Raw genomic sequence first — 27,702 nt, forward strand, 5'->3', positions numbered from 1 at the left:
CAGGGTTGCCCACTCTCACCACTATTATTCACCATAGTTTTGGAAGTTTTAACCACAGCAATCAGAGAAGAAAAAGAAATAAAAGACCAAATCGGAAAAGAAGAAGTAAAGCTGTCACTGTTTGCAGATGACATGATACTATACACAGAGAATCCTAAAGATGCTACCAGAAAACTACTAGAGCTAATCAATGAATTTGGTAAAGTAGCAGGATACAAAATTAATGCACAGAAATCTCTTGCATTCCTATACACTAATGATGAAAAATCTGAAAGTGAAATTAAGAAAACACTCCCATTTACCATTGCAACAAACAGAATAAAATATCTAGGAATAAACCTACCTAAGGAGACAAAAGACTTGTATGCAGAAAATTATAAGACACTGATGAAAGAAATTAAAGATGATACAAATAGATGGAGAGATATACCATGATCTTGGATTGGAAGAATAAACATTGTGAAAATGACTATACTACCCAAAGCAATCTACAGAGTCAATGCAATCCCTATCAAACTACCACTGGCATTTTTCACAGAACTAGATCAAAAAATTTCACAATTGGTATGGAAACACAAAAGACCCCGAATAGCCAAAGCAATCTTCAGAAAGAAAAACGGAGCTGGAGGAATCAGGCTCCCTGACTTCAGACTATACTACAAAGCTACAGTAATCAAGACAGTATGCTACTGGCACAAAAACGGAAATATAGATCAATGGAACAGGATAGAAAGCCCAGCGATAAACCCACGCACATATGGTCACCTTATCTTTGATAAAGGAGGCAAGAATATACAGTGGAGAAAAGACAGCCTCTTCAATAAGTGGTGCTGGGAAAACTGGACAGCTACATGTAAAAGAATGAAATTAGAACACTCCCTAACACCATACACAAAAATAAACTCAAAATGGATTAAAGACCTAAATGTAAGGCCAGACACTATAAAACTCTTAGAGGAAAACATAGAACACTCTATGACATAAATCACAGCAAGATCCGTTTTGCCCCACCTCCTAGAGAAATGGAAATAAAAACAAAAGTAAACAAATGAGACCTAATGAAACTTAAAAGCTTTTGCACAGCAAAGGAAACCATAAACAAGACAAAAGGACAACCCTCAGAATGGGAGAAAATATTTGCAAATGAAGCAACTGACAAAGGATTAATCTCCAAAATTTACAAGCAGCTCATGCAGCTCAATATCAAAAAAACAAACAACCCAATCCAAAAATGGGCAGAAGACTTAAATAGACATTTCTCCAAAGAAGATAGACAGATTGCCATCAAACACGTGAAAGAATGCTCAACATCATTAATCATTAGAGAAATACAAATCAAAACTACAATGAGGTATCACCTCACACCAGTCAGAATGGCCATCATCAAAAAATCTACAAACAATAAATGCTGGAGAGGGTGTGGAGAAAAGGGAACCCTCTTGCACTGTTGTTGGGAATGTAAATTGATACAGCCACTATGGAGAACAGTATGGAGGTTCCTTAAAAAACTAAAAATAGAACTACCATACGACCCAGCAATCCCACTACTGGGCATATACCCTGAGAAAACCATAATTCAAAAAGAGTCATGTACCACAGTGTTCACTGCAGCTGTATTTACAATAGCCAGGACATGGAAGCAACCTAAGTGTCCATCGACAGATGAATGGATAAAGAAGATGTGGCACATATATACAATGGAATATTACTCAGCCATAAAAAGAAACGAAATTGAGTTATTTGTAGTGAAGTGGATGGACCTAGAGTCTGTCATACAGAGTGAAGTAAGTCAGAAAGAGGAAAACAAATACCGTATGCTAACACATATATATGGAATCTAAAAAAAAAAAAAAAAAATTGTCATGAAGAACCTAGGGGCAAGACGGGAATAAAGACACAGACCTACTAGAGAATGGACTTGAGGATATGGGGAGGGGGAAGGGTAAGCTGGGACAAAGTGAGAGAGTGGCATGGACATATATACACTGCCAAACGTAAAATAGCTAGTGGGAAGCAGCTGCATAGCACAGGGAGATCAGCTCGGTGCTTTGTGCCCACCTAGAGGGGTTGGAGGGAGGGAGATGCAAGAGGGAAGAGATATGGGGACATATGTATAAGTATAACTGATTCACTTTGTTATAAAGCAGAAACTAATACACCATTGTAGAGCAATTATACTCCAATAAAGATGTTAAAAAAAAAAAAAGAAGTTGGGGTGGAGAGAGTACTTATTAGGCTCTCTTCACTTTCTTTTTTTTTTTTTTTTTAATTTTATTTATTTAGTTGTTTATTTATTTATGGCTGTGTTGGGTCTTTGTTTCCGCGCGAGGGCTTTCTCCAGCTGCGGCAGGCGGGGGCCACTCTTCATCGCGGTGCGCGGGCCTCTCACTATCGCGGCCTCTCTTGTTGCGGAGCACAGGCTCCAGACGCGCAGGCTCAGTAATTGTGGCTCACGGGCCCAGTCGCTCTGCGGCATGTGGGATCTTCCCAGACTGGGGCTCGAACCCGTGTCGCCTGCACTGGCAGGCAGACTCCCAACCACTGCGCCACCAGGGAAGCCCTCTCTTCACTTTCTTACTTCCCATTTATTCACTGTTTTCTTTTAAAATTTATTTTTATAATGATATAGTAATATATAAAAAAGAATAATGTACTGTATACATGTATGTGTTGTGAGTGTGTATGAAAAATAAAACAAATACTGATTCTCTACCACGAAACTTAAAGAAGAGAATATTACCAGTGCCTTTGAAGGCCCCATGTGTCCCACCCAGTCATATTCCTACCCTCCTGTCCCAGAAAACTGGGTAAACGGCAATTGTGAATTGTTTGTTCATCTTTCCCTTGCCTTTACTTGTGCTACACATGTGTATATGCCTAAACAACATATTGTACTGGATGATTTTATTTCTTATTTCTTTTTCCCTCTTGACGCAAATATCTTGAGCTGTATGGTATCTTCCAGTGCCCTTGTACTATCCACTATTCTTATTCTTTGTCACTATTTCCCCTCCCCCATCCAATAAAACACATTACTTCTTTTTTTTTTTTTAATTTATTTTTAGCTGCATTGGGTCTTAGTTGCTGCGCGGGCTTTCTCTAGTTGCAGCGAGCGGGGGCTACTCTTCGTTGTGGTGCACGGGCTTCTCATTGCGGGGGCTTCTCGTTGCGGAGCACAGGCTCTAGGCACACGGGCTTCAGTGCTTGTGGCACATGGGCTCAGTAGTTGTGGCTCGCGGGCTCTAGAGCACAGGCTCAGTATCTGTGGCGCACGGGCTTAGTTGCTCCGCGGCATGTGGGATCTTCCCGGACCAGGGATCGAACCGTGTCCCCTTCATTGGCAGGCGGATTCTTAACCACTGCACCACCAGGGAAGTCCCAAAACACATTACTTCTGTCATTCAAAAGACGTCGTAAAGAGAGACTTTAGGAGAGAGCCAGGCTTCAGGTTTACATGAGCAGGGAGTGGGTGTCAGTGGCCAGCGGGAGGGGGCCATCAGCTGCCAAAGTAAATGCAAGAATCCAAAATTGGGAAGGGTCTTGTGTCAGGATAGCCACTCTGAGATTCCCGTGGTGTCCTAGATGGTCACCTGACCATCTTAATGGAAAATCTTAATGCCTTAGTGGAAAAAAGTCTAAGCATGTTAATCGAGGCAGGTTAGGATGTCATACTAAAGAGACTGGACTTCTCCTGCAGGCCTTTGGGAAGCAATTAAAATTTTGAAGAAGGAAGTAACTGCTTCAAGGCAGATGAGATGGGAGACAGGAAGACCAGTGAGGAACACCTATCCTGGGGCAGGCGTGCAGGGGTGGCTGGAGGGCTGCACAGGAGAGACACTGCAGACAGAGTTGAGCGAGACCTAGCAACTGCTTGGATGTGAGAGATGCTAGAGAAAGAGGAGTGGGTGATGGCTGAAATTTCAAGTGACCGGGATGGAAACACCGTAATGTTCATTAACCAAAATAGGTGACAAAGAGGTAAATTTGAGAGCCATGCTAACTAGAACAGCCCAAAATGCTAGTGGTGATCTCTGTGCCATGGCCCAGAAAATAATGATTAATGCCAACCTTTCTCTCAGAAAAGGAATCAGTGGTGGGCAAATCTATCAGTACATTTCCTTCTTTGAAGCGTTGTGGGTTTACGTGTTAAATGATAACTTTCGTTAAGTGATTCCAACTCTCTCAGAGTTACAACTTCCCTAACTTTCAGTTTCTCATACATAAAGTGAGGGACTGGAGTAAGATGGTCTCTAAGGCCCTTTCCGTTTTTGTAATTGTACAACTCTCTGAACTTTGCCCAGAATAGTAAACAGTAGCAAAAGCAATTCATGAGCTTGAGAGTCAGAGAGAATTAAATTCGAATGCCTGTTCCAGCGTGAACCTGTGGCCACCACCTTTGGCTGCCCTGCGTCTCCTCCTGAAACTCAGTGTGATAAAACCTCACAGGGCTGCTGTGAGTCTGCTTGTACGTGAAAATGCCCAACTCAGTGCCTGGCACCGTGTAGGTGCAGGGTAAAGATTGATTTCCTCCCTCCCTTCCTTCCTTCCTTCCTTCTTCCTCCCTTTGTTACCAAAGAGAGAGCATTAGTCTGGCTCCTCAACTGGTGCTGGGGGAAAACTTTCTCTGTAGGCTCTTCTGCAGTGCCCCAAAGCAGCTGTTGTACCAGAGAACTGCTTTTCACCAGCTACGTTCACTTTTACCCCAAAACACGAGACCTTTGGCTTTAAGAGAAGCACGAGTGGCAAGGAGACCCCCGGCAGTGGGTCTGTAGTTGTTCTTCCAGCTGGACGCAATCCCACTCCAACATCACACCAGGAACTGTGTGTAAAGTGGTGAGGAGTCACCCCATCTTTCCTGCACAAATGAGCAACAAACACATTCACTCGTTATCTGTAAGGGACATGGTGAATTAGATGGAGTATTTACACGATACTTTACCTTTGCAATGCTGAGAGTTTAAACCAAGGCTCCCTCTAATAGTTAAAGGTCTACTATTCAAGCATAACGACAGCCCGCAGCTCTGTAAGCCAGTTCCTGCCACCCTGACCCCAGGCATCGAGTTTATCAGGATTCTCAGCAGGAAGAGACAAGGAGTAGTCCCCCTCTCCTGCAGTGAACACTGGAATGTTACGTTTTCCTCGAAGTTAGTGCCCCTCTCCTGCAGATCTCAGTTGTGGAGAAAATGAAAAAGAAAAAGGTTCGGGTCCCCTGGCTTCTGAAATTTGAATGCCACTTGAACCTGACATGATGTTTGGTTTTTGGCTCCACTGCACAATTTTTTAAGATCAAGGAGTTCTGTACATCCTATTCCAACATTGTGCAGTGTTTCTATACTTTGGAATTTGTTTGTGGGGGGGAGGTGGGGGACGGGAATCCCTCTCAGTCCTTGAGGAAGTACCATTTAGAGACTTTACTGTTTCCTGAAGGAGAAGCCTTGAAGTGTGGAATATAAATATTGCATTAACTCTGATGCAGAGTTCTACACTTATAAAGCCTTACATGTGAGAAAACAGACACATAGAAGCTAAAGTTCTGGTCCTGTTTCTCTCCCTTCATTTAGAAAAGATCAGTGAGGTCCTGCAGGTTTGCAGACACTCTGAGATGCATCTAACCTCTGTTCTCCAGCTCGCCCTATTCAGCAAGACAGACCACAAAGCAAGCTGGGTAGGCAAATGAGCTTTATCCCTGGTTACTTTGCAAATGGATTAATTTTTCAGCAGGCAGTTGTTAAATACCTACAGTGTGCTAGGCAGTGTACACAGTGGGGATAAAAGATAAATGAGACAATTCCTGGACTCTTGTTGATAGTAGGCTGCTACTAGTTTACAACCTAAGACTCTACTCCACGATTTGCCAATTGTTTTATATCCTGATGAATCCATCATAACTCCACCAGCACCGAACCCCAAGTCAAGTCTGAGGCTTTGAAGTTCCCAGAATGCCACCTAGACATAGGAAAAAAGTGAGAACAAGAAATGAACAAAATCACAGAAGCTGACTCTGAAGAGCAGCCACCTCTATAACGGAATACTGCAGAAGGCCTTTGGTTTAAAAATGTCCTCTGCTCCTTTAAGAAGCTTCCCTGGTTCTAGCACTCTCTGCAAAATGGATGATTGATCACCAATGGAAACTTAATTACCAATTAATTGGTAACTATTGAACTGACAGTACATCTCACTTATCTGCTACTCCTCAGAGCAATCTATAGCACTTTAGTGAAGAAAAGTTTCTAATTAAATAGTACAATAGCACTCACAAATATATCAAAAAATGTCTAGAACTAGAATATCTTATTAAAAGTCATAGGTTTAGCATCTCTAAGACTCTCTGTTTGCTAACTTATCACCATTTAAAATAAAAAAGTAGTTGTTGCTATATAAAACAGGATGTTAGGTGATATTTAACCATAAAAGTTAATAGATGTAAGAACTTTGCATTCTATGTGACAGAAGTTTGACATTAAGGAGTAAGGTTATTTTACATAAGGGTAACTAAATTTTTAATTTCAGTTTGTTCTTAAGCACTAAGTTGATTTGAAATATGCTCTAACAACTTTCTGATTATTACAAATATAATAGGACAATAATAGAAAATCTCTAATCTTCAAATCATTTTCCTGGACTTGTAGCTACATACAAAGATGTGTAAAACTGAGCTTTTTCTCTCTTTCTTCAAGTTAGACTTTGTCTTCTTTATACACCTTCTTGCCCCCCATTATCTGCCCCAAAGTTACCAATTTGCAATTATCTTGTCAGGACAGTCGGGGTCAGTCACTCCATTTGTCCCTTATAAACTCATAAACTATCCCTATTCCTGAAAAAAAAAATAGCTTTAGTAATATTGGTTCATATCTTCACACTCATTCCCCATCTACCCATAATTGATTTACTTACTTGTTCATTCATTCAATTTGTATTTATTAAACATCTACTATGTGTGATATTTCATCTACTACTCGCAATACAGTGGTAAACAAGCAGGGTCCCTAAAGACAGGGAGCCACTTGGGAGAAGTCTCACATCACTCTTATATCACACAAGCGAATAGTAGTTGCAGCTATAACGAGTGCTATTTCACATAGTAAATGGTATTATGACAGTCTATAATAGAAGCATTTGACCTAGATATTGGGGTCAGGGCAGGCCTTCTGAGGAACTGATGACAAGCTGAGATCTGAAGGAGGCAGAGGAGTTAACAAGGTGAATGGAGGTGGAAGGAGCTTTCCAGGCAGAGGGAACAGCATGTGCAGAGGCCCTGTCATGGAGGACACATGGCTATTTAGAGAACTAAGAGAAGGCCAGCTCACTGGAGCATAGGGAGCAAGGAAGAACACGGTGCAGGGTGAGTCTGGAGAATCTGAGCAGGAACCAGATGATGCAGGATCCAATGGGGCATGTTAAAAGTTTTGTCCTTGATCCGAAGAGCAATGGGGAAATGTTCAGTGTTTTAAGCAGAGTGACATGATGAGATTTGTGGTTTAAAAAGAAAATTTGGCTGCAGTGTGGAGAATGGACCTAGAAAGAGATTGAATGAGATTGGACGGGGCAGGTCCAGTTAAGAAGCCATTGTCATAGTCCAGGAAAGGATGGAGGTGCCTTGGATGAAGGTTGCCATGGTAGAGATAGAGAAAACTGTAGAGACCTAGGAGATATTTAGAAAGTGCAATTGATGGGAATTGGTGATAGACTGTGTATGGGGAGGAATGAGGGATGACACTTAGATTTCTGACTTGTGCACCTGGAGAAATGGTGGAGCCATTTGCTGGGGTGCATTATATCACAAGGTCAGGCATGGGGGAAGATTGTGGTTTCTACTTTGGTCATGTTGAGCCTGAGGTCTTTGAGACATCTGAGTTCAGATTTCATAGGCAGTTTGATAAATGCACAGTCAGCTCAGAGGAGCGAGTTAGCCTGGAGGTACAAATGTGAGTGTCAACTAAATAAAGTAAAACTGAGATATCCTGGGTGGGGAGTATGAAGAGTGAGCAGAGGAGCAGCCCTAGGATGGAGCCTTGAGAAACTCTAACATTGACAGGCAAGCATGGATGGTCCTGCAAAGGAGACAAATGTTACAATCTGAGAAGTAGTAGAAGGAAAACCAGGAGACTGAAGTGTCAAGGTGAAGGGAGGGATCCATAGTACTTAAATTGTCATGTATTAGTGAACAATATTCTTTAAATCCTTTCACTTAAAGCTAAAAGATAAATACCTGATTTGGTGGTAATTGCCTTTTGGTTAGCTGGTTAACAAAGCATTTGATGTACAACTTTTACATTTTTTGAGCCTTTCACCGTAATGAGGACAAATACTCTGTGTTCTCTGTGCTGGGTTCTATTATAAGAGATTTCTGTAAACTAGCTCATTTAATCTTTACAACAGCTCTGTAAGGTAAGTACATTTCTGTAATTCTCTCAATTTTACAAATGGAAGAACTGTAACAGAGATAACATGAATTTCACAAACACAGGGAGGTTATAGAAATTACATACAACGAGTAACCATTAAGGACCAGGGTTTGATGCAGGCACCTAGGTCTGGAGTCTGTGCTCTGCTGCTTCCCCATGAATTATCCCCACCACCCCACTGCGCACAAATGCACAAAGGAACACATTTTAAAATATAATGTCCTAGTGTGATTCTGACATTTATGATTATTCCAGTTGATATTCATCTCATTGGACTTGCCTGCTAGAAGCATTACCTTTATGTCCAGGCCTGAAACATTCATAGTTTTGTTTTTCTTTTACTAGCACCAGCTAAGTTCCATTTTTATGTACGTACATATCAAACCATGATACAACTGTGAGGGAAAGATTTGCCCCTAGTTTTAGAGTCTATATATACATAGCAGCACCTACTGATACTAGAGTCATTTAGGTCACTAGAATTGTTTCTGCCTCTCTGGGACTATTTGTCTATTTGCAAACTGTCTATTATCCTTGCCATTCCCTCCAAGCTCTAAAAAGACACACCAAAAAGTTTCTTAATAGCTTGCTCACATCTGGACTCACATTAATTCTATGACCATATTTTATTCCAGACACTTTTGAGAAATTCATCAGGCTGCGAAGTGCGCAGTGATGAATACCGAACGGAGTTTACCACAGCTTTGCAGCGCGTTGACTTATTCATGGGCCAGTTCAACCAAGTCCTCTTAACATCTATATCCACCTTTATTAAAGGAGACCTCACCATCGCTAATCTTGGAACGTCAGAGGGTCGATTCATGCAGGTACATACTTTCTGAGAGTGGCTGTGTCTGTTTTATCCGGTGTTATGCAATTAATTTCCTTCTCTTTTTACAGTAAGGTGTTTGCAAATACTGTAAGTGAAAATCACAGTGGAAGCTAGAGGCATAGACTGAAAGCAAAACAATGAAGCTGGTCCACTTTTTATGAAGTGTATGGCCTTTTTTTGTTGTTAAATTCTTAAAGCTTTCAGTTTAAATGTGGTTGCTTTAATTTTCTTGCCTGGAATGGTTTGGGTTTTTTTTTTTTTCCATTCATGATTTCTATCACATGATTGGAAAATAAAATGAAACAATTAAAGCACTTCCAGGCGATGTTTTCCTATTTCAAGGGAAGCTACGGATCAAAAGAGAGCTATTGTGTGACCCGTGCGTCTCCATGAGAAGAAACATTCACATCATTGAGAAATATTGGCAGGAGTTAGGAAGGGACGTTATCATCAAAATCCCATTGTAACTCCAGTTCTCCTGATTCTGCAAAATGATGGGGTCAGACACAAAGAAGTGCAAACACTGGGAAAAAAAGATCCGGATTTTGTTAAGAAATGCCTTTAATGGATAGCAACAGTACTTCCATACAATAAAAGTTCACATTTCAGACTTGCAGTTATCATGTCTCCTAGATACAAGAACCCTAGCACTTTGCAGAAATTAAAATGCTCTCATGTTGGGTCTGTTTTACTGCTTTAATAGTTATTGGTAGTGCTTTCAACATGAGTTCATTAGTAGATTCTTGGTTAATGCACAGTGACGATGGTATCTATGGAAATGTTGACTTTCCACAAAGACTAGAAATTTCTTTTAAAGAAAGATGTTTATTTCATAATCATCTGACATAATTAACAGCCCAGTCCGGCAATGACTTTTAGTAAACGAATTGAGGACGATGATGCTTTCCTATGACTTGCCCATCTGTACATTCTCTATCTGTATTCTTTAACAAACATATTTTTTACAAGTTACCACTGTCTTTATAGCAGTCTGGGTACTGATCAAATGTTTTTCTTGTACTAGTGGGCATGGTGGAATTTTTTCAAAATCATGAAACTTGTAAATAAAACTTTCCCACCTCAAAATGAATCATATATTGTAGATCCTGTTATCTAAATAATCCCACACTTGGTCTCCCCTCCTCCCATTGCTTCACAATTAACTACACTTTTTCTTCCACCCCCACCAGCCCAGTGTTCTTATTTACCCACTTCAGAGCATTCAATGCTGTCCTTAACTCCTCAAAATGTGAAGGAGAGATGCCCAGTCTCCTCCCACACAGACAAGCACTCTAACATATTTGAAATGTGATCATATCTATTATCCTTGTAAAATGTGTTTGTTATGTGGTGTTTATATGCATTTTTAGTTTACGTTGATGTTATTCTGTAGAATTCCAAGAAAAATCTGAAGGAGGATGACTGAATTCATCTATTGAATTCCTATTGTGTTCACTATGTTGATTTGCTTCCCTTTTTTTTCTGCTTTTCTTTTTTTCTTAATTGTCTAATACCTCACCAATCCAGTTCCATATTAATAAGCTTTCTACAGTCACTTTAGGTCTGACACTTTTTCACATCATAAGGTTCCTGGCCTGTTTCCAGATTCTGAAGTTCTAATAAAATTCCGTTTTTAGATAGATTGCTTTAATAGCTAAGTAAATTCTACTGTGTGACAGATTTCACAACCCAAGTGATATGTTATATACATCAGTCTCATTATAGTAGAAATGCTTTAACATTTCTATTAAAAATGTAACAAATGTTTTATTCTTGTCTCCCAGCATTTTCGTAAAAGAAGCCATAGTACACCTTTGCATCCATAACACCAAAGATGAAAGTAGATATTTATTTTATGAAAAGCACTGATATCCTTGATTTTTTTTTTAAACCAGGTGGCTCTTAATTCATCAAATATGTATCAAGAGCGTACTAACTTTGCTTTACTAGGCAAGTAAGTGCAGCAAAGGAAGCAGTGACACAGAACCTGCCTCTGAGGAACTAAAATTTCAGTAGGGGAAATAAAAACATGTATCTGACACGAAGAGCAGAGAAAACAAAGACATAAAAAACACAGGGCTACTGAGACCCACAGAGAGAGGATCTATTTCTCTGACACTTGCCTAAAAGAATTCCATTTAGTAAAATTTTATGTAAATAAACCTAAACCATTTAAAGGATCAAAGAATCAACATCACTGAAATCCAGTTTGTTTACAGCAAATAATGTGGAGGCGGAGTCAGGAGTGCAGCAAAAATTTGGGGACCATCCAGCTTAATCTATCCAAGCAGTAACCTACCAAGTTCTGTAAATGTTTTGACTGCACTGAAGTGCTGAATCTGTGGCCAAGCCTAAGTTTCTACAACCCGTGTTTTAATAATACTATGAAGTTTCTGTTACAATATAGAAGGGACATAATTTTCCCAAAGACAGCTGCCATACATGAAAAGGAATAGAAAAATGATTTTACTTCCTTCCTACCCTGAAGCCTAAAGGCAAAGTTGCTTTGCAAATGTTTTCTCCCAAGAGTTTGCAGCTGTTTCTGCCTTTCCTATTGTGCTTATGTTCAACTCTGGCTGGGAATACAAGCTTCAGCCCCAGCTGTCGGGTGCAAAGTGAATCAGGTATTTCACAGTGGTTATTTGATTAGAAAGAATTATATTGTTTAGCTAACAATATTATACGTATGGAAAGAGAAGACATTTTTGACATGTTTTTAACATTTAAACGTGTAACTTACACAGGTGCAGCTATGTCTAAATATACTAATGTGTACATACGTTCAAGTCTATCTGTAGAGCTATGTCAGTGTAGATATAGATTTCAAAAACAGTTTTTATTTGTGTGGTCACTCTGGGATGCTCTGAAGTAAAATAATATGATAAGCAATGTTTGAGATAGTATAAGTAAACAGTAAGAACACGCCTTCTTACGAATTTTGGAGGCAGAGGGGATGTAGAAAAGAACAAGGCTGGGGAACATGGCACAGTGTGCAGGGCTACATGGGAGAGGGAAGCAGGATACTCATGAAGATCACAGGACTAATCACAGGGATTGCCCACATCTCCCCTTCTGAGCTCCTCATCTAATCTACATCCAAAAACAATGCTTGCTTGATTTTTTTTTTACAGCACTTATATAAGGCCTTTAATCTCTAGATGCAAGCATCGTTATTAAAATATTTGTGCATGACTGTCAGGCCAGGGAGAGCAAGTGGATGGGGGTGAGGTGGGAGTGGGGAGGCACTTTCAAGACTTGTTGCAAGTTCAGCTCCACATTCACTGGGCAGCTACCTTGTCTATATACGGTGGCCACTGCCTGAGCACTGTCACAGATTTCATTAGGTTCTTTGGCATTATCCTTGCTCTTCTCCCATCACCCTTTCCCCTCTCCCCAATTCCTTGATGCTGTTACCACCCATAACCCCTTTTCTCTTGTGCCTCTTAACTGGACTAGTTGGTCTTAAGCAAGAAACTTCAAGAGGTAGGGACCACCTAAAAAGACATCGTTAGTTCATGATCATTACTTATGACCATTACTTAAAGGATTATGTTAGTAATCAGTGAACTTGACAATAATTACTCACTTCTAGTAAGAAGAATCGATTCATCTATTGACCTCCTGTCTCTAAATTTCTTCAGTTCCTGTGCTGCCATCATGGCATGTCAGTGCTTTGTGCTGGAAACCTGCAGCATACATTTCATTTGGGATTACTGCTATTTTAGACTATGTAGACACAGATCATCAACCCATCAATGCTGTGAGCAGCCTGCAGAGACACAGCCAAACAAAGCTTGAACTTGAACATTCCTCTTCAGAGATTGCTAACTTACCCGTCTCCTTTATAAAATGCTCAGATAAAAATATCATCTGCCTTTTTTTAAGGTGTACATCATTGATTTAGTTACATCTCTAAAGAATGGTAGCTTTGCTATATTTCTTTAGAGGAAAATATACTTCATGGGTTCTGAAATTTCTTTTGGGAGAAAAAGAACCTATTGTAAATAATAATTTCAGAGTTATGTCCATAACAAAAAATTAAGCCCAGCTCATATATAGTCTCCTAAAATGAATTAATGCATGGTCTTGAAATATATATATCTTATAAACTGTTATAGCATAGAAATTTAAAACACCATACATATTTGAAACCATGGGAAAGTGCTAACCTTTTGTTTGTTTTGGTTTTTTTGGTAGCAGGGAATAACTGGAATTTCTTGTTCGGGTGCTTATTTGAAAAAATGGAGAGATATTTTAAAACAGGAAACATATTTATCAGTAGTTTTTTCAAAATTCAGACAGATATACTCTATATATAGATTGGCGAATCCTACAATCATTGTATTTGGAATACTGATTTGAAAGTATTGGATTTTTGTTTAATTTTTACAAATTTACTAGCTTATTTGGTTTTTAGATGCTTGAAATTTTTTACAAAGTTCTCAGTTTGGTATTGACTCATTTTGACTCACTTTGACTCACTTCAAAAAGTTGAAACACACATACACATCGGTATTATAATCATTAAAAAAAATTGTTTTACTTTTTGTACATACTCTGGCCTTTGTAGTGTCAGGTTGGTATAGAAGCTCTTGTGCCCACTTACCAAAAAGAGTGAAAAAACAGAGCAAAGTTTCATTTAATTCAACTTTTGCCACCTGGTACTTTGTCTTAATACTTCTAATTTTGAGTTGTCAGCACCAATCAGCACTTTCCACTTCTTATGTTTCATTTTTTTAATTCCAGAAAATTAGATGTTTACCTTGGTTGAAACAAAACTCTTTATATCTGATTTCTTTCTAAACAAATACCGATTTCTCTCACATACTTAAGAAGATATAAACCTATAGCTGGTGTTTTAGTCAGTTTGGGCTGTTGTAACAAATTACCATAGACTAGGTGGCTTAAAAAAACAAACATTTATTTCTCACAGTTCTGGAGGCTGCGAATTCCAAGATCAAGGTGCCAGTAGATCTGGAGTCTAGTGAGGGCCTGCTTCCTGGTCCACAGATTGCCATCTTCTCGCTGTGTCCTCACATGGTGGAAAGAGGGCATGAGAACTCTCTGGGGTTCCATTTATAGGGCACTTATCTCATTCATGAGAGCTTCACCCTCATGACCTAAGCAGCATCCAAAGGCCTCATCTCTTCACACCATCACACCAGGGATTAGGATTTCAACATATGAACTTGGGGGGGGGACACAAACATTCAGTCCATTGCAAAAGGCATCAGAAGCCATACCTTGAAAATGCAAACCAAACTCTTGAAGGTTATCTAAATGTCTGAAGCATTAAAAAACCCATCCCTTCATCAAGGCTTAAGTAGTCTTCTTATTTCAGTCTATTCATATGTTTAAGCAATAGATATGCCTTTTGGACCTACTATGTGCCAGATCTGTACTAGGAACTACAAAGAAAGCAGACTCATTCCCTGGATCTGTAAGTTCACATCCAGTTATAACCCAGTTTGTTTATTAATGGTGTCATCTCCTTCACTTAAATTTTTGTTTTTTTCTCTCAATTCACTGGGGAATGTGCTGCATCTCCCACTCTGCTTCTCCTAGTGAGAATCCATTTTTGTTTCTTCTACCCCTCCCCCACCTCCAGCCTCTCTAGATCTCTGTTTTACAAAAGTCCAGTCTGACCATGAGGTATGTTCTTCAGAGAACTGGTTGGGAGGCTGATCAGGTGATGCCCAAGTATCAGTCTCAGGCAGGAGGAATGGATGGAAGGCTGTGAACCTTCAGAAGTAAACTTGTCTTTTACTTAATTTAAGGAAACATTTTGCAGATAAGTACAAACCAAAACCACAGTGAAGTACCACTTCACACCTACTAGGATGGCTATAATCAAGAAAACGGAAAATAACAAATGTCAGTAAGGATGTGAAGAAATTGGAACACTCACACATTGCTGGTGGGAATGTAGAATTATGCATCCCATATGGAAAATGGTCTGGCAGTTCCTCAAAAGGTTAAACATAGAGTAACCATAAGACCCAACAATTCCACTCCTAGGTATATACCCAACAGAAGTGAAAATATATATTCTCACCAAAAGTTAGACTTGGATGTTCCTAGCAGCATTATTCACAATAGCCAAAAACTAGAAACAACCCAAATGTCCATCAACTGATAAATGGATAAATAAAATATAGTATTTTCATACAAAGGAATATTATTTGGCAATAAAAAGGAATGAAGTACTGATACATACTCCAACATGGATGAACCTTGAAAACATTAAGTGAAAGAAGCCAGTTACAAAAGACCACATATTGTAGGATTCCATTTACATGAAATGTCCAGAATAGGAAAATCTGTGGAGATAGAAAGTAGATTAGTGGTTGCCAGGAACTGGAGGGTATGACGGGCTAGGGTGGATGATAGCTAAGGGGTGTGGGGTTTCTGAGGTAATGAAAATATTCCAAAATTGGTTGTGAAGATGGTTGCACAAATCTGTGAATATGCTAAAAACCACTGAATTGTCTACTTTAAAAAAATGAGGAGAAAAACCACGTATCTCACGTTATGTGAGAAATAATATCTCATGTTAAAGAAAATTAAATTCTAAAACAGTTTAATCAAAAATAGGACTCTGTGTGTGGGGTGAAGAGGTCTGGGCTTTATGTATTTATAGATATATTACATAGAATTACTTTGTTCAGGGTCATGAATTTGGGGCCCTAGCCACAAGGTTTTATTTTATTTTTACATATATTTCTTCCCCTGTCCTCCCCCAGGTAATTTGAGATCATAGCCACCACAGTCAAGTAAATTCAGATTCCTCCCTACTCCCTCACCCTAGTCTTGTATTTTCAAGAGCATTAAAGAAAATGGTTTTGAGAACTAAACACTAAAGATTAGTTGTCAGCACAGTAGAAACTAAAAAGGTAGCTACCAGTCTTCTATTTCTTACTCATTGTCCTAAGACTGCCAGGTGATTTATCATAAGAATTAAATTTAAATGCTGGATTCTGTTCTGTCCTTAGAAATATCTCCATGACAACCAAAAGGAACTCCTAACTTCTTGCAAACATTGCTTCAGGAGTATTTTGAGAGTTAAAGTGGTTACCCAATCATTTAGAATTCTGGCAATAAAAGAAAGTGAGGAATTAATGATAGAAACAATAGCAATAGGTATCCCTCCAGAGAAAGGGCTAATGATCAACTAAAAATGTATTTGCATCTGTGATATGACCTCTGCCTGAAACTGCAAGCAGTCGTCTCACTTTTCCACACAGCCTTCCTGTCTTCTCTGGTTCATTCCTTTTTCTATAACAAGCCACACTTATCCTAGCTCATGATCAAAAGTTGAGCTTGCCAGCTGTACTAATAACATTTCCTCTGTGCCATCAAAAACTATTTAGATGTGGAGTCTTTCTCCTTAGGCACACTTAACTTGTGCAGCCAAGATTACTGAAACAAGGAGTATTTGGCAAGGCAAATATATTGTGAAATTTGTTTTAATGCTTTGACTCATAAGTGGCTCTTGGGAGCTCAGAGTTGAAGTTTTTTATTGGTATTTACTCTGGTGCTCCAAGAGTAGATCAGTTGAGTGTTTAAAAAGAGGTCAAGCAAACAGATTCTGACATGAGATAAAGCTCCTTGGAAACCTGACTCTTGTACTTTCTAGCTGAGATTCTCTGTCATCTTTTCTTTATGGAAAACAATAGTACCTACCCTGTAGGATTATTGTGAGGAGTAAACAAAATACCCATTTAAAGCACTTAGCACAGTGCCTGGCTCAGTTACCATCATATATGGTGTTCTTCAGACAAAAAGTCTTAACTGGTAATGCACCAAATCAATCTGTCCAAGTTCCAGAGGTGCAAAGAGCTTCTTTATGAAAAGAGTAATGTTAATCCTTTCTGGGAAATGAATATTTGGATGGGCTTAAGATAGTTGATAAAGTCAAAGATGATGACCTATTAATTAAGAAGGGATTGCTTATTATAGATAGGGGAAATGATATTAAAGAGAGCAAGAAGATAGGAGACAAAACAGTAGTAGGAGGTGACTGTTATGTAGCAGGTCTGAATAGAATGGAAGGTATAAGAGAGACAGAAACAAAACGCAAATACCTATAGGCAGGTTCAGAGGGATGAATGATCTCCAGTGAAGTAGAAAGCACAGAATGAGGCAGAGAACAGAGTCAGGTTATTAAGAGAGGCTGGTGTATTGTTTTGGTTTTTACTTGTGTGTGAGAAAATGAAATTTTTTTTCACCTTTGCAGTTTGAAGTGATTGACAACAATCAGGGAAATATGAAAAAATTGGGGGGCAGGGAGGCATGAGGGGTAGGAAAAACAAGAGGTGGTGAGCACCAGAAGTAAGTCAAGATAGAAAAATTGGTTAACTGAAATCTGGATAATTTGGGATAGAAGTTTGGTGTTCTGATAGTCTGCTTGTAGCCAGCACCCAAAGGGAGGTAGGACTGGTAATTGAACTTCTTTTTACTTCCCCTACAAAAGTCACAACTATTTGGCCCTAAATTTAGGAATAACAGTAGTTTCCATCCTTTCCCATTCTGACCAAATGACCTTTGATCCATCACTTAACTTCTGTGCAAATATAGCCACCCTGCTTAATGGAGTTGTTTTGAAAGTGTTGAGTGTTTGGGATAGAACAAATGTTAGAAAAAAAATGTCATGGTGTTTCATTTTTATAGCTCTGTGTGAGCGTGGTGGGTTTCTCTATCAACAGTCCACTCTCTGGGAGCAAATTAGGGACTTTGGGAATCTTCCCAAATTGTTTCAGGCTACTTGACTCCTTTATTATACTGAAGAAAAAATTTACTACTGGTTCCCCAAAACATTTGTATGTTGTGTGTTTGTTAGAGTACTAAGCAGTTCATTCCCATTTTATGGATAAGAAAGTTGAGGTAGAAGGAGTGGTTATTTATTATTTAATCCTAATCTCACAGCTGCCCACGTTTGTCCCATGATTTCAAACACATGGCAAATAAACGCACTTTCAGTGAAATGTAAAAGGGTATTTGGATGTCAGGCAATTTCACAAAGTCAATTTCAAGACCAGAGCTATGCTCAGCCTCCTGTACCCTCCTGTAGATACAACCTTATGCCCTATTTAAGAATGAGAGTCCCTCTGAGTGCTCCTAAACTCTCCTATAGTCTGAGTGTTCATCTCAGATAGTCATCTGATTTAGACTTCATTATTACTGGGTTCTAGCAGCTGGGCAGATGGAAATTATATAGCTGAGAACCATCCCAAATTAGAAATACCTAACAGCAAGAATCACACCAATCATCAAACCTCATTTCCAAGGCATTGTTAAAACCATCAGGCCTTATTGTAAAACCAGGCCAAGAAGCAGAACTTTAGTTATAATCAAAGTAAAAAAGTATGATGGGACAATGGTCTGTAAGAAATGACAGCACACCATTTCAAAGTTAGCTGAGGGCCTATTTTGACCTCAAAAGATCTATACATATGGCTTAAGAGTAGCAAAGCTGGAACCAAATCCAGGTCTCCAGACTTCCCATTCACTACCCTTTCCATTACATCAAGGGAAGCTGCTCAGTGGGGAGGGTCAGGAGAATACATTAAAAAATAATCCAGAATCCTTGTAGCATAAGGGAGGTCTTCTGTGCTAGGGAGAGTTTTGGCTCCTCCAGTCCCTAATACAATCGTGAGGATTTGTCTGCATGTGCTGGCTGATTGACTGGAAGATCTCCTTCCTTAGAAATCATTAAAAGATAATCGGCAAAACTCTGTCCTGGGGGTGCAGATGAATTGTCTTCAAGGCAGGAGATTAGAAGATGTCGTATTGATTTACAGCGAGATAAACTGTTGGGCCTATAGTTCAAATACCCATGAGCTCGTCTAATCTGGTATTACCATTATTGTCCACATTTTCCCCTGACAGTATATTTAAACTGAGCTTGTTGGACTAAGGATGCTTTCTGGTTTGTTTCTCAGGTTGTGGTTTCTCGATCAGGATCATTAACCCCACACGTGAATTTTCGCCTGGATTCCCACCCTGTGTCTCCAGAAGCAATTGTGGAGCACCCGCTAAACCAAAATGGCTATACACTCGTTGTCACTGGGAAGAAGGTAAGCCCTGTTCCCCAGGGAGGTTCCATGAATGTGGTTCCTCCTCAGTGGATATTTACAGCCAGTGTCATCTGGTCCTTTTTAACTTCTCTCTTCGTCTGGATTCACCTCTCTTCTATCAGGTTCTTTCCTGAGTATTCCAGAGATCTTCTGAAATCAAGTTAAATTTTTACTCGGGGAAGATTGGACCTATGTTAGGTCCTCTTCATGATGTGAACTTCTCTTTTTGTCCTGTATTTCTCAATGAGAAAAACAAACACGCAGAATGAGAATTACAGTCCTAAGGGCAGAACTCTAGTGCAGGCAGATAAATCCTGAAGTGTACCTTGGAATCTGACCCTGGCCAGTAATCCCTTTTCTCTGAGAGGAGGTGCATTTTGATGCCAGAATGATATGTAAACTTACTTAGAATTTCCTGGGGGTTCAAGTGTGTTTTCCAGCAGCTTAATTTATACTCTCTTGAGGGATAAATTGGGAGATTGGGATTGACACATACACACTACTATATATAAAATAGAAAATAAAGACCTACTATATAGCATGGGAACTCTACTCAATACTCTGTAATGACCTATATGGGAAAAGAATCAAAAAAAGGGTGGATATATGTGTATGTATAACTGATTCACTTTGCTGTACAGCAGAAACTAACACAACATTGTAAATCAACTATACTCCAATAAAAATTTTTAAATAAAATAATAAAAATAAAATCGTCTCAGACAGAGCAAAATGTCCCAATAAATAGAACCTCTAACATTGCATGGTAATGCTTGTGTTCACTGGACAGTAATGGTAACTTTTATCACATATGCGCCAACAGCGGAAGGAAGGAAGAAATTTGTTTTTTTTATTTTAATCACGTAAGCATTATTACATGATTTGCACGCATAGGTGCTATCCCTGTCAGACTCTGTAAAATTATATTTATATGTATCTTCGATGTATTTAGTTTTTATTAACAAGCAAACAAAAAAACCCTCTGGAAGCTCTTTCCATCACTTGTCTTCACAGATCACCAAGATCCCGCTGAATGGCTTGGGCTGTGAACATTTCCAGTCCTGCAGTCAGTGCCTCTCCGCCCCTTCCTTTGTGCAGTGTGGCTGGTGCCATGATAAATGTGTGCGATTGGAGGAATGCCCTGGTGGAACATGGACTCAAGAGACCTGTCTGCCTACAATCTACAAGGTAGAAGTCTCTGTCAGCTGTCATGTGTGTTTTTTGGAAACCATAAATCCCATTGATGGAAAAATTCAAAAATTAATGTATTCATTTAGCTGTGAGGCATCAGCCCAAGCACCGTCTCCCTCCATGTTTTTCTTTTTCTTTTTCTTTTGGCCGCAACACGTGGCACGTGGGATATTAGTTCCCTGACCACGGAGCGAACCCACGCCCCCTGCATTGGAAGCACAGAGTCTTAACCACTGGACCACCAGGGAAATCCTACCCCCCAGGTTTTTCCTTTAGGGTGGTGTTTGGGCACATGCCCCTAGGCCCTGCACTTGAAGTGCTTGCTTCACACTCTCCTTGGGCAGTTGCTCTCCCTTAGTGCTATGTGAATAAAAGAGTGGTGGCTAGAGAGCAATACTGCTCTCCATTTCCTCACACTGGGACCTGTTCACTTCTGGCCTGCCCATTCTCTGATTCCTCACCAGCTGCTTTATCTACCAGGTGCCCAGGCATGAGCCTTCATCACACACGGGGATCCACTCATGGCATAATCCAGAACCCTAACCTGGACCGTGCAAGCTAGAGATCCCAGCCATGCTGGAGCAGGCAAAACAGGAGGTTTCGTTCTGTCTGACACATAGATGGTGGCTGTCTCATCACTGATGAGTCTAGAGGTTACCTCTCAGGGCAAGGTGGGAAGCAAGTGGATGGTGGAGAAATGGGTAACTGTGTGCCTTCTCTCAAAGTTCCTGGAAGAGAAGTAAAAGCACAGCTGATGACTACACTAACCTCTATACTCTGTAAGCCGATTCATTATTTAATCCATTTCAAAAACATTTACTGAGTGCATACCACACAGCTGGCACTCTTCTAGACAATGGGGAGATACAGTCCCAGACAAGACAGAAGTGCCTCCTGCTCTTAGAGAACTGAGCTTCTAGAAGTGGACTTCAGCCATGACGTTGTAGCCACGCTCTCTAACTCTCCGTTGCCTTATTTACTTAAGGATGTGGTTGGCACTATGAAAATCTCCATGGCAATTTTTTTAAATTTTTTTCTTGATCCAAACACATTTTGCTCGAAGCTACTTCCCTGGTGAGGACCCAGTGTATATTTTCTCTGCCTGCATGTGGAACAGTTGGACTTAACTAAGTAGTTCCTGTGAAAGATTCAAGGTAAAGGTCTTGGTCGGTCGCCTGGTTCAAGCCCAAGTAAACAAAGTGTACGAGTTAGAACAGGAACCGCCCCCAAGAGCATGGCTGTTTTCATTTAGCTACGGTTTGGGGAAAGATTTGTACCGGGTGACTGGGTTTTAAACCAAATCATTTTATGTTAGGTGTGACACAGTTATTAAGACTTAGCTTGATCAGCTAGAGAATAAACTAGGAGATATTAAGAAAGCAAATTTAAATCTATACTGTATTATTTATGCACTTTTTGTGTGTTTAATATACTTTTAAAACCACATGCAGTTTTATACGTTTTAAAACACGTAGCCATGGCCATTTGAGACACCAGACCTCTGAATTCAGCTATTCCATGAAAGAGATATGGGGAGTGTGTGTGTGTGTGCAATTAAATCACAACAATTTCATTTCAAAAACAGCCAAGCTGATGTTTTAAATAAAGAGCAGGTTAAGAACTTGTACAAATGAAACATTTAATTTTGACCAATGTACCTCCTTTTATTAGTAATGAAAGCTATATTAAAATGGTTAAAAACAGTAAATATTTTAGAATTTTCTAGAACCAGAGAATCTCTCATAATGTTTGAATCCCCCCACAACCCCGCACCTTCCCTAACTCCAGCACTCTAGCTGGAAATTTTTAAAAGGTTGGACTGCATCGTGCACGATTCACTGAGGCTTGGGTGCTACAGTTAGAAAAAACGTAATGCAGCTGAGTCCATAAATCCCTTTCGGTTCATAGTTGTTAGGGAGATTTCATGCTGCACTAGAGCATGACATTTAGCATTCTTACTGCAAAAAATAAGACAGATTATTCATCTTTTTCTTATCTGTCTTAAACGCTGCAGGCACAAAACCCAGCTAATGTGTAGAGTTTCACTTTCCAATAAATGTAAGTCAACCTGCTTTTCAAGGTACATGATGTTCAGTGGCTGAAATTCTTTGCAATTCCACATATGAAATATTTCAGGATTGCAAGCCCATTATTTTGTTTCAAACATGTTATCTGATCTTGTACTTAGAGAGCAATGAAAAATGCTTCAGAAAAGGAAGAGCACTTTCCAAGATATTCTGAATTTATTAGGATAAAACTGTCATTCTTGTAGGATTAGAGTTCAGTCCCACTGAGACAATAAAACAGTTTATTAATTGATCAGAGGACTCAGATAAGAAGCAACAGCGATATCTTATGAGGGACCTGAGATATCTTATCTCACGCCTGCAATATACTGCCACCAATATATTTGTGACATTTACTGAAGAGACAAATTTTAATTTTCCAAGGTTTTTGGTGGTGGTAGTGGTGTTGTTTTAACTTTCTCATGTATATCCTAATGGGTTTTGAAAATATGATCATTTAAATCATTTTCACCTGTGAAAGGACAGTAGCTACTTTTGTGGCTAGCTCTACCCTATCCAGACCCAGCCTCTGTGGCTTTATGCTGGACACTCATTTCCTTCTCACAGAGTTTCTCTACCCTCAGGATAACTCAGAGTTTGCCAGCCCATTGTTGGTTCTGTCCAAGGGTGTGTAGTCCAAGACTGCATCCTTCCTTTTCCCCTGGAAGAGTGAACGTTACTCCATAAGCTAAGGCAGAAAAGCTCAGATGCCCCCCTCTAATATTTCAGCCGGGAGAGGAAAGCTAAGTAGAGCTGGCTTTTCAAATTCTGATGATCTAGCAGAGGTTTTATAGTATCCCTTTCTGTTGCCAGCACACCAACCGAACAGCTCTCCATGTCTTTTCTGAAATCATCACCCAATCCCTTTGCCTTATATAGAAAGTGATGATGAATGTGGAGTGACAGACTTCAATTTTTTTTTTTTTTAACATCTTTATTGACTTCAATTTTTACATAGAAAGGGGGGAATCCAGACAGCGGGATCAGGCCAACATCAGCCTTGGGCTGTTTTCAGTGGGCAAGACTCCTCATTAAAAGAGGAAACAGCAGCTGTGTGACTGCCTCAGGCTGAAGAGAGTCCAGGAGGGTTAGATGTCTTTTTTTCCTCCTCCTGGATTTCTAACATAATAATAAACATATTTTTTTTTCTAGCAGTTCTCATTTGGCTAGACAGGGGCGAAGTAAGTTTTCATGAAAGGCACAACTGTGTAATGGATTTCATGGGTAAAATAGCTATCGTAAAAGCATTAAGCTAAGACTTTTGAAGGGGTTTGGCAACAAGGGTATGACTTTGGTTTGTGGTTATTTACTTGGGAGGGAAGGGAATGTTTGCAAATTTATATTTTGCTAAAAGCTCTTCTACATTGTAAAAGAATCACTTTTACACTTTCACTAACTTGTCTTTAGCAAATACCTTTACTGGCTCTTGAGTTGCCTCTGTAGCAGTGCTGTGTTTTCCCACCATTGTACTTTACAGCACAATTTACAATATGTCCCCCCAAAAGAGCATTTCCTTTCTCAATTGTCACAAAGCTGCTGAGGAGAAGCTTATTTTTAACATAGAAATTTGTTTTGTTTTAATAGTTTTAGCCTAAGAGTAGTTGTTGTATAGACTTCATAAGAGCCTAATGCTATCTTATATCACAGTTGCCAAATTTTTATTAATGAATTCAAGTTTTACATTTTTTTTTTTTTTTTTTTTTTGTCGGGGGCTGTGTTGGGTCTTCGTTGCTGTGCGCGGGCTTTCTCTAGTTGCCGCGAGCGGGGCTACTCTTCGTCGGGGTGCGCGGACTTCTCACTGCAGTGGCTTCTCCTGTTGCGGAGCACGGGCTCTAGGCGCGCGGGCTTCAGTAGTTGTGGCGCGTGGGCTCAGTAGTTGTGGCTCGCGGGCTCTAGAGCGCAGGCTCAGTAGTTGTGGCGCACGGGCTTAGTTGCTCCGCGGCATGTGGGATCTTCCCAGACCAGAGCTCGAACCCGTGTCCCCTGCATTGGCAGGCGGATTCTTTAACCACTGCGCCACCAAGGAGGCCCAAGTTTTACTTTTAATAAACCAAAGATGAGCCTGCAATAATAAAAGGAACCTATTATTTAATACTGAGCCTGAGGAAAAAAAGTCAATCCTAGAAATGAGATGTACGGTGATGCCAAGGGAGATAATTAGAAACATTGCTACAATAGAGATCACATGTGGGGCTCTCTCCAATTCTGTTTTTATCTACTTCTAATAGAAATAATATATTGAATATATTAAATATTACATCATTTAGTTTGTCAACTAACCAGCTGGTATATATCAAATAGTGACCATATTTAAAGAAAAAATAAAAGTGACAGATTAGTAATAAATGTGAATTAAGTATAAAGGAATAGGTTCACTTATTCATTTGTTGATACCTGGCCTGCAGTAGATGATTTATAGTGAGTGAATGAATGAATGGCAGATATGTATTGAATATCATCTATGTGGTTGATATTATGATAGCTGATAAATGCAGCTATGAAAACACGGTGCAGAAAGAGGTATTTTTACTGTGTGACTTTCTCCTCTGGGTGGGGAATACCATAGCAACATGAATGTAGCACACACCCAGCTGGCATACAGAGCAAGGCATATATTAGGGCTTGGCTTCTAGGGCCTGTAAAGGAGTTTTGATCAGAGTTCAATCTGGAGGCCCATGAAGGGGTTATAAGCATGTAAAAGTCTGGGCCCAAAGTGTGTCTACGCCCAAGAAGGCCCTTCTTCCCCACCCAGGCTGAATCTGCTCTCTCTCTCCCATCTCTGGATCTCCTGAAAACAGCTTGCTTCATCAGCCTGTCAGATAGTTTTAATGTTTGTTCCAGATTCTCTGAAATTTGTGACCCTTTTTCCTATAGTGAAAATTCATTTTTTTTAGATAATGGGAGAAGGGAAGGATTTCAGACTCTTTGAGTATACATATTTTGTTTGTTTGTTTGTTTCTTTTCCACACCTATGAAAGATAATAATATACTGGGTTTTTTTAAGTTCTATATTGTCCTCATAGGTTTTCCCAACTAGTGCCCCCCTTGAAGGAGGGACAACGCTGACCATATGTGGCTGGGACTTTGGATTCAAGAAGAATAATAAATTTGACTTGAAGAAAACCAAAGTTCTCCTTGGAAATGAGAGCTGCACCTTGACTTTAAGTGAGAGCACGATAAACATGTAAGGACATGAAATCGCTTGGCCAGGGTGTGCTTGGAAAACGGGTTTTGTCTTTGAATGAATCTTGTAAAACTCGCCCCAAATGTCTGTCTCTTGAGTTAAAAAGGGTCTTGGCCCATCACTCCCCTTGCGGATTTGTTTTGTTTTTAAAACTGTTTACTCACCAGGATTAAGGAGGAAGAAAGGTGACATTACTCAGGTGAAGAAAAGAAGAATCTAGCATCTGGGAGTTTTTCAAGCATTTTTGTAACAACTCTTGAGAAATTGAGTAGATTTGAAAGAATAGCACTGTTTGGGGTCGTTCCATCTTTAAAGTCTTCAAATAAAGAGAGTCTCAAACAGCTTTTTCTATAAAAATCAGAAAACAGCTCAATATGGACCCTCTCTTCTAAATTCACTTTCTAAACCTCAGAAATGTAATGAAGCAGCTGAATCACACTTTTGAGACTTGTTTATGATGAGTTTAAATTTATATTTACCTGATATTTATTGGCACTGTAATGGAGGGAGTGTATCTCATTTAACCATTCCAAAATCTTGGGAAATAGCAATGTTATCCCTATTTTACAAAGATGGTAACCAAAGTTCAGAAAGGTGGAGTGTAGATTAGCAGAGGTAATCCAGAGGGTAAGAGCTGAACAGGCCTTCAAACTCAGCTCTCATGATTCAAGACCTGTTCGTGTTCTACTGTATTCTACATGTAACTTCTATAAGATCTGAATCCCATAACGAACAGAGAACCCAGAAATTTTAAGTTATATAGTAACAACAACCAAACATTTAAAGTTTTATAGTTGAACCTATTCTTTCAAGCGGTTATTTTATACCTAGTAGAATTCCCTTCAGGGTTATACAAAGATCTAAATCTACTCATTTTACAGAGGCCAAAACATCAATTAATGTCATACTTGTTTAGCTTAATGGCAAAACAAATTCATTCTAGAAATCCCCCTTGTAAGTTCTTGCTCATTGCATTGTAAATTAGAGCCTGTAAAAGTGAAACATAATTCATCCTCTTTTGTTTGCAGGGCAGAAATAGAGACACAGATGTAGAGAACAAATGTATGGACACCAAGGGGTGAAAGTGGGATGAATGGTGGTGGTGGGATGAATTGAGAGATTGGGATTGACATGTATACACTAATATGTATACAATGGATAACTAATAAAAACCTGCTATATAAAAAAATAAAATAAAATTCAAAAATTCAAAAAAAAGTTATTTAATAAAACAAATTATATTTATACTTCTTAGGATTATAATAAGATTATTAATTCAAAAATAATTCTGTGGAAAGCCTATCACAATTTCATCATTTTTTAAGTAACTTAAATAAACACGTGTAACCACAGAAATGTATCTTTTGACATAATTTAAAGAAGAGATTCTGCTTAGTTGTAATCAGCCCATTGTTTCATATGCTGTTGAAACACCATTTCTCCATCTTAAGTATGCCAAACATTATGCCTATAATTGTATATTACTAGATTATTATGAACTTTTCAATTGGTGAGGTCTGCATTGATGAGGTTTAACATTTCCTGTTTTGTCTGTATGAATAATACAAGACAGTCAATATAAAGTTTCGCATAATAGTACAGAAACAGAATTATACAATTTTCAATTCTAATGCTTACCTGGAAACTCTGCTTGCTATTTAGAGTAGTCAGCTCACTACTTAGAGATAATGTCCCATAATATAAAACAGCCAACCTAGAAAATGCCTTTGGATTTATAACATATAAAACTTTGTTGTTTCAGGTTGAAATGCACAGTTGGTCCTGCAATGAATGAACATTTCAATATGTCCATAGTTATTTCAAACAGTCGAGGGACCGTACATTATAGTACATTTTCCTATGTGGTAAGTCTAGGCATTAATTTTCTCATGAACTAGGATATTTAATTATTACTTTATCTACTTAGAGTTATAAAATTAACAAGTTA

The 27,702-nt window shown here is 39.2% G+C and overlaps 1 protein-coding gene across 2 annotated transcripts in view; it reads left to right on the top strand.

The window, feature by feature from the left end:
- MET (MET proto-oncogene, receptor tyrosine kinase) overlaps nt 1-27,702 on the top strand; it is a 124,796-nt gene that overhangs the window by 58,695 nt on the left and 38,399 nt on the right. For both annotated transcript variants that reach the window (XM_061198672.1, XM_061198673.1), the window contains exons 3-7: nt 9,041-9,232; nt 19,179-19,313; nt 20,328-20,501; nt 25,594-25,754; nt 27,517-27,619. In XM_061198672.1, coding sequence (XP_061054655.1) covers nt 9,041-9,232; nt 19,179-19,313; nt 20,328-20,501; nt 25,594-25,754; nt 27,517-27,619 — 765 coding nt within the window. The remainder of the gene's footprint in view (nt 1-9,040; nt 9,233-19,178; nt 19,314-20,327; nt 20,502-25,593; nt 25,755-27,516; nt 27,620-27,702) is intronic.

Source organism: Eubalaena glacialis, chromosome 8 (assembly GCF_028564815.1).
Source record: "Eubalaena glacialis isolate mEubGla1 chromosome 8, mEubGla1.1.hap2.+ XY, whole genome shotgun sequence".
Taxonomy (NCBI): Eukaryota; Metazoa; Chordata; class Mammalia; order Artiodactyla; family Balaenidae; genus Eubalaena; species Eubalaena glacialis.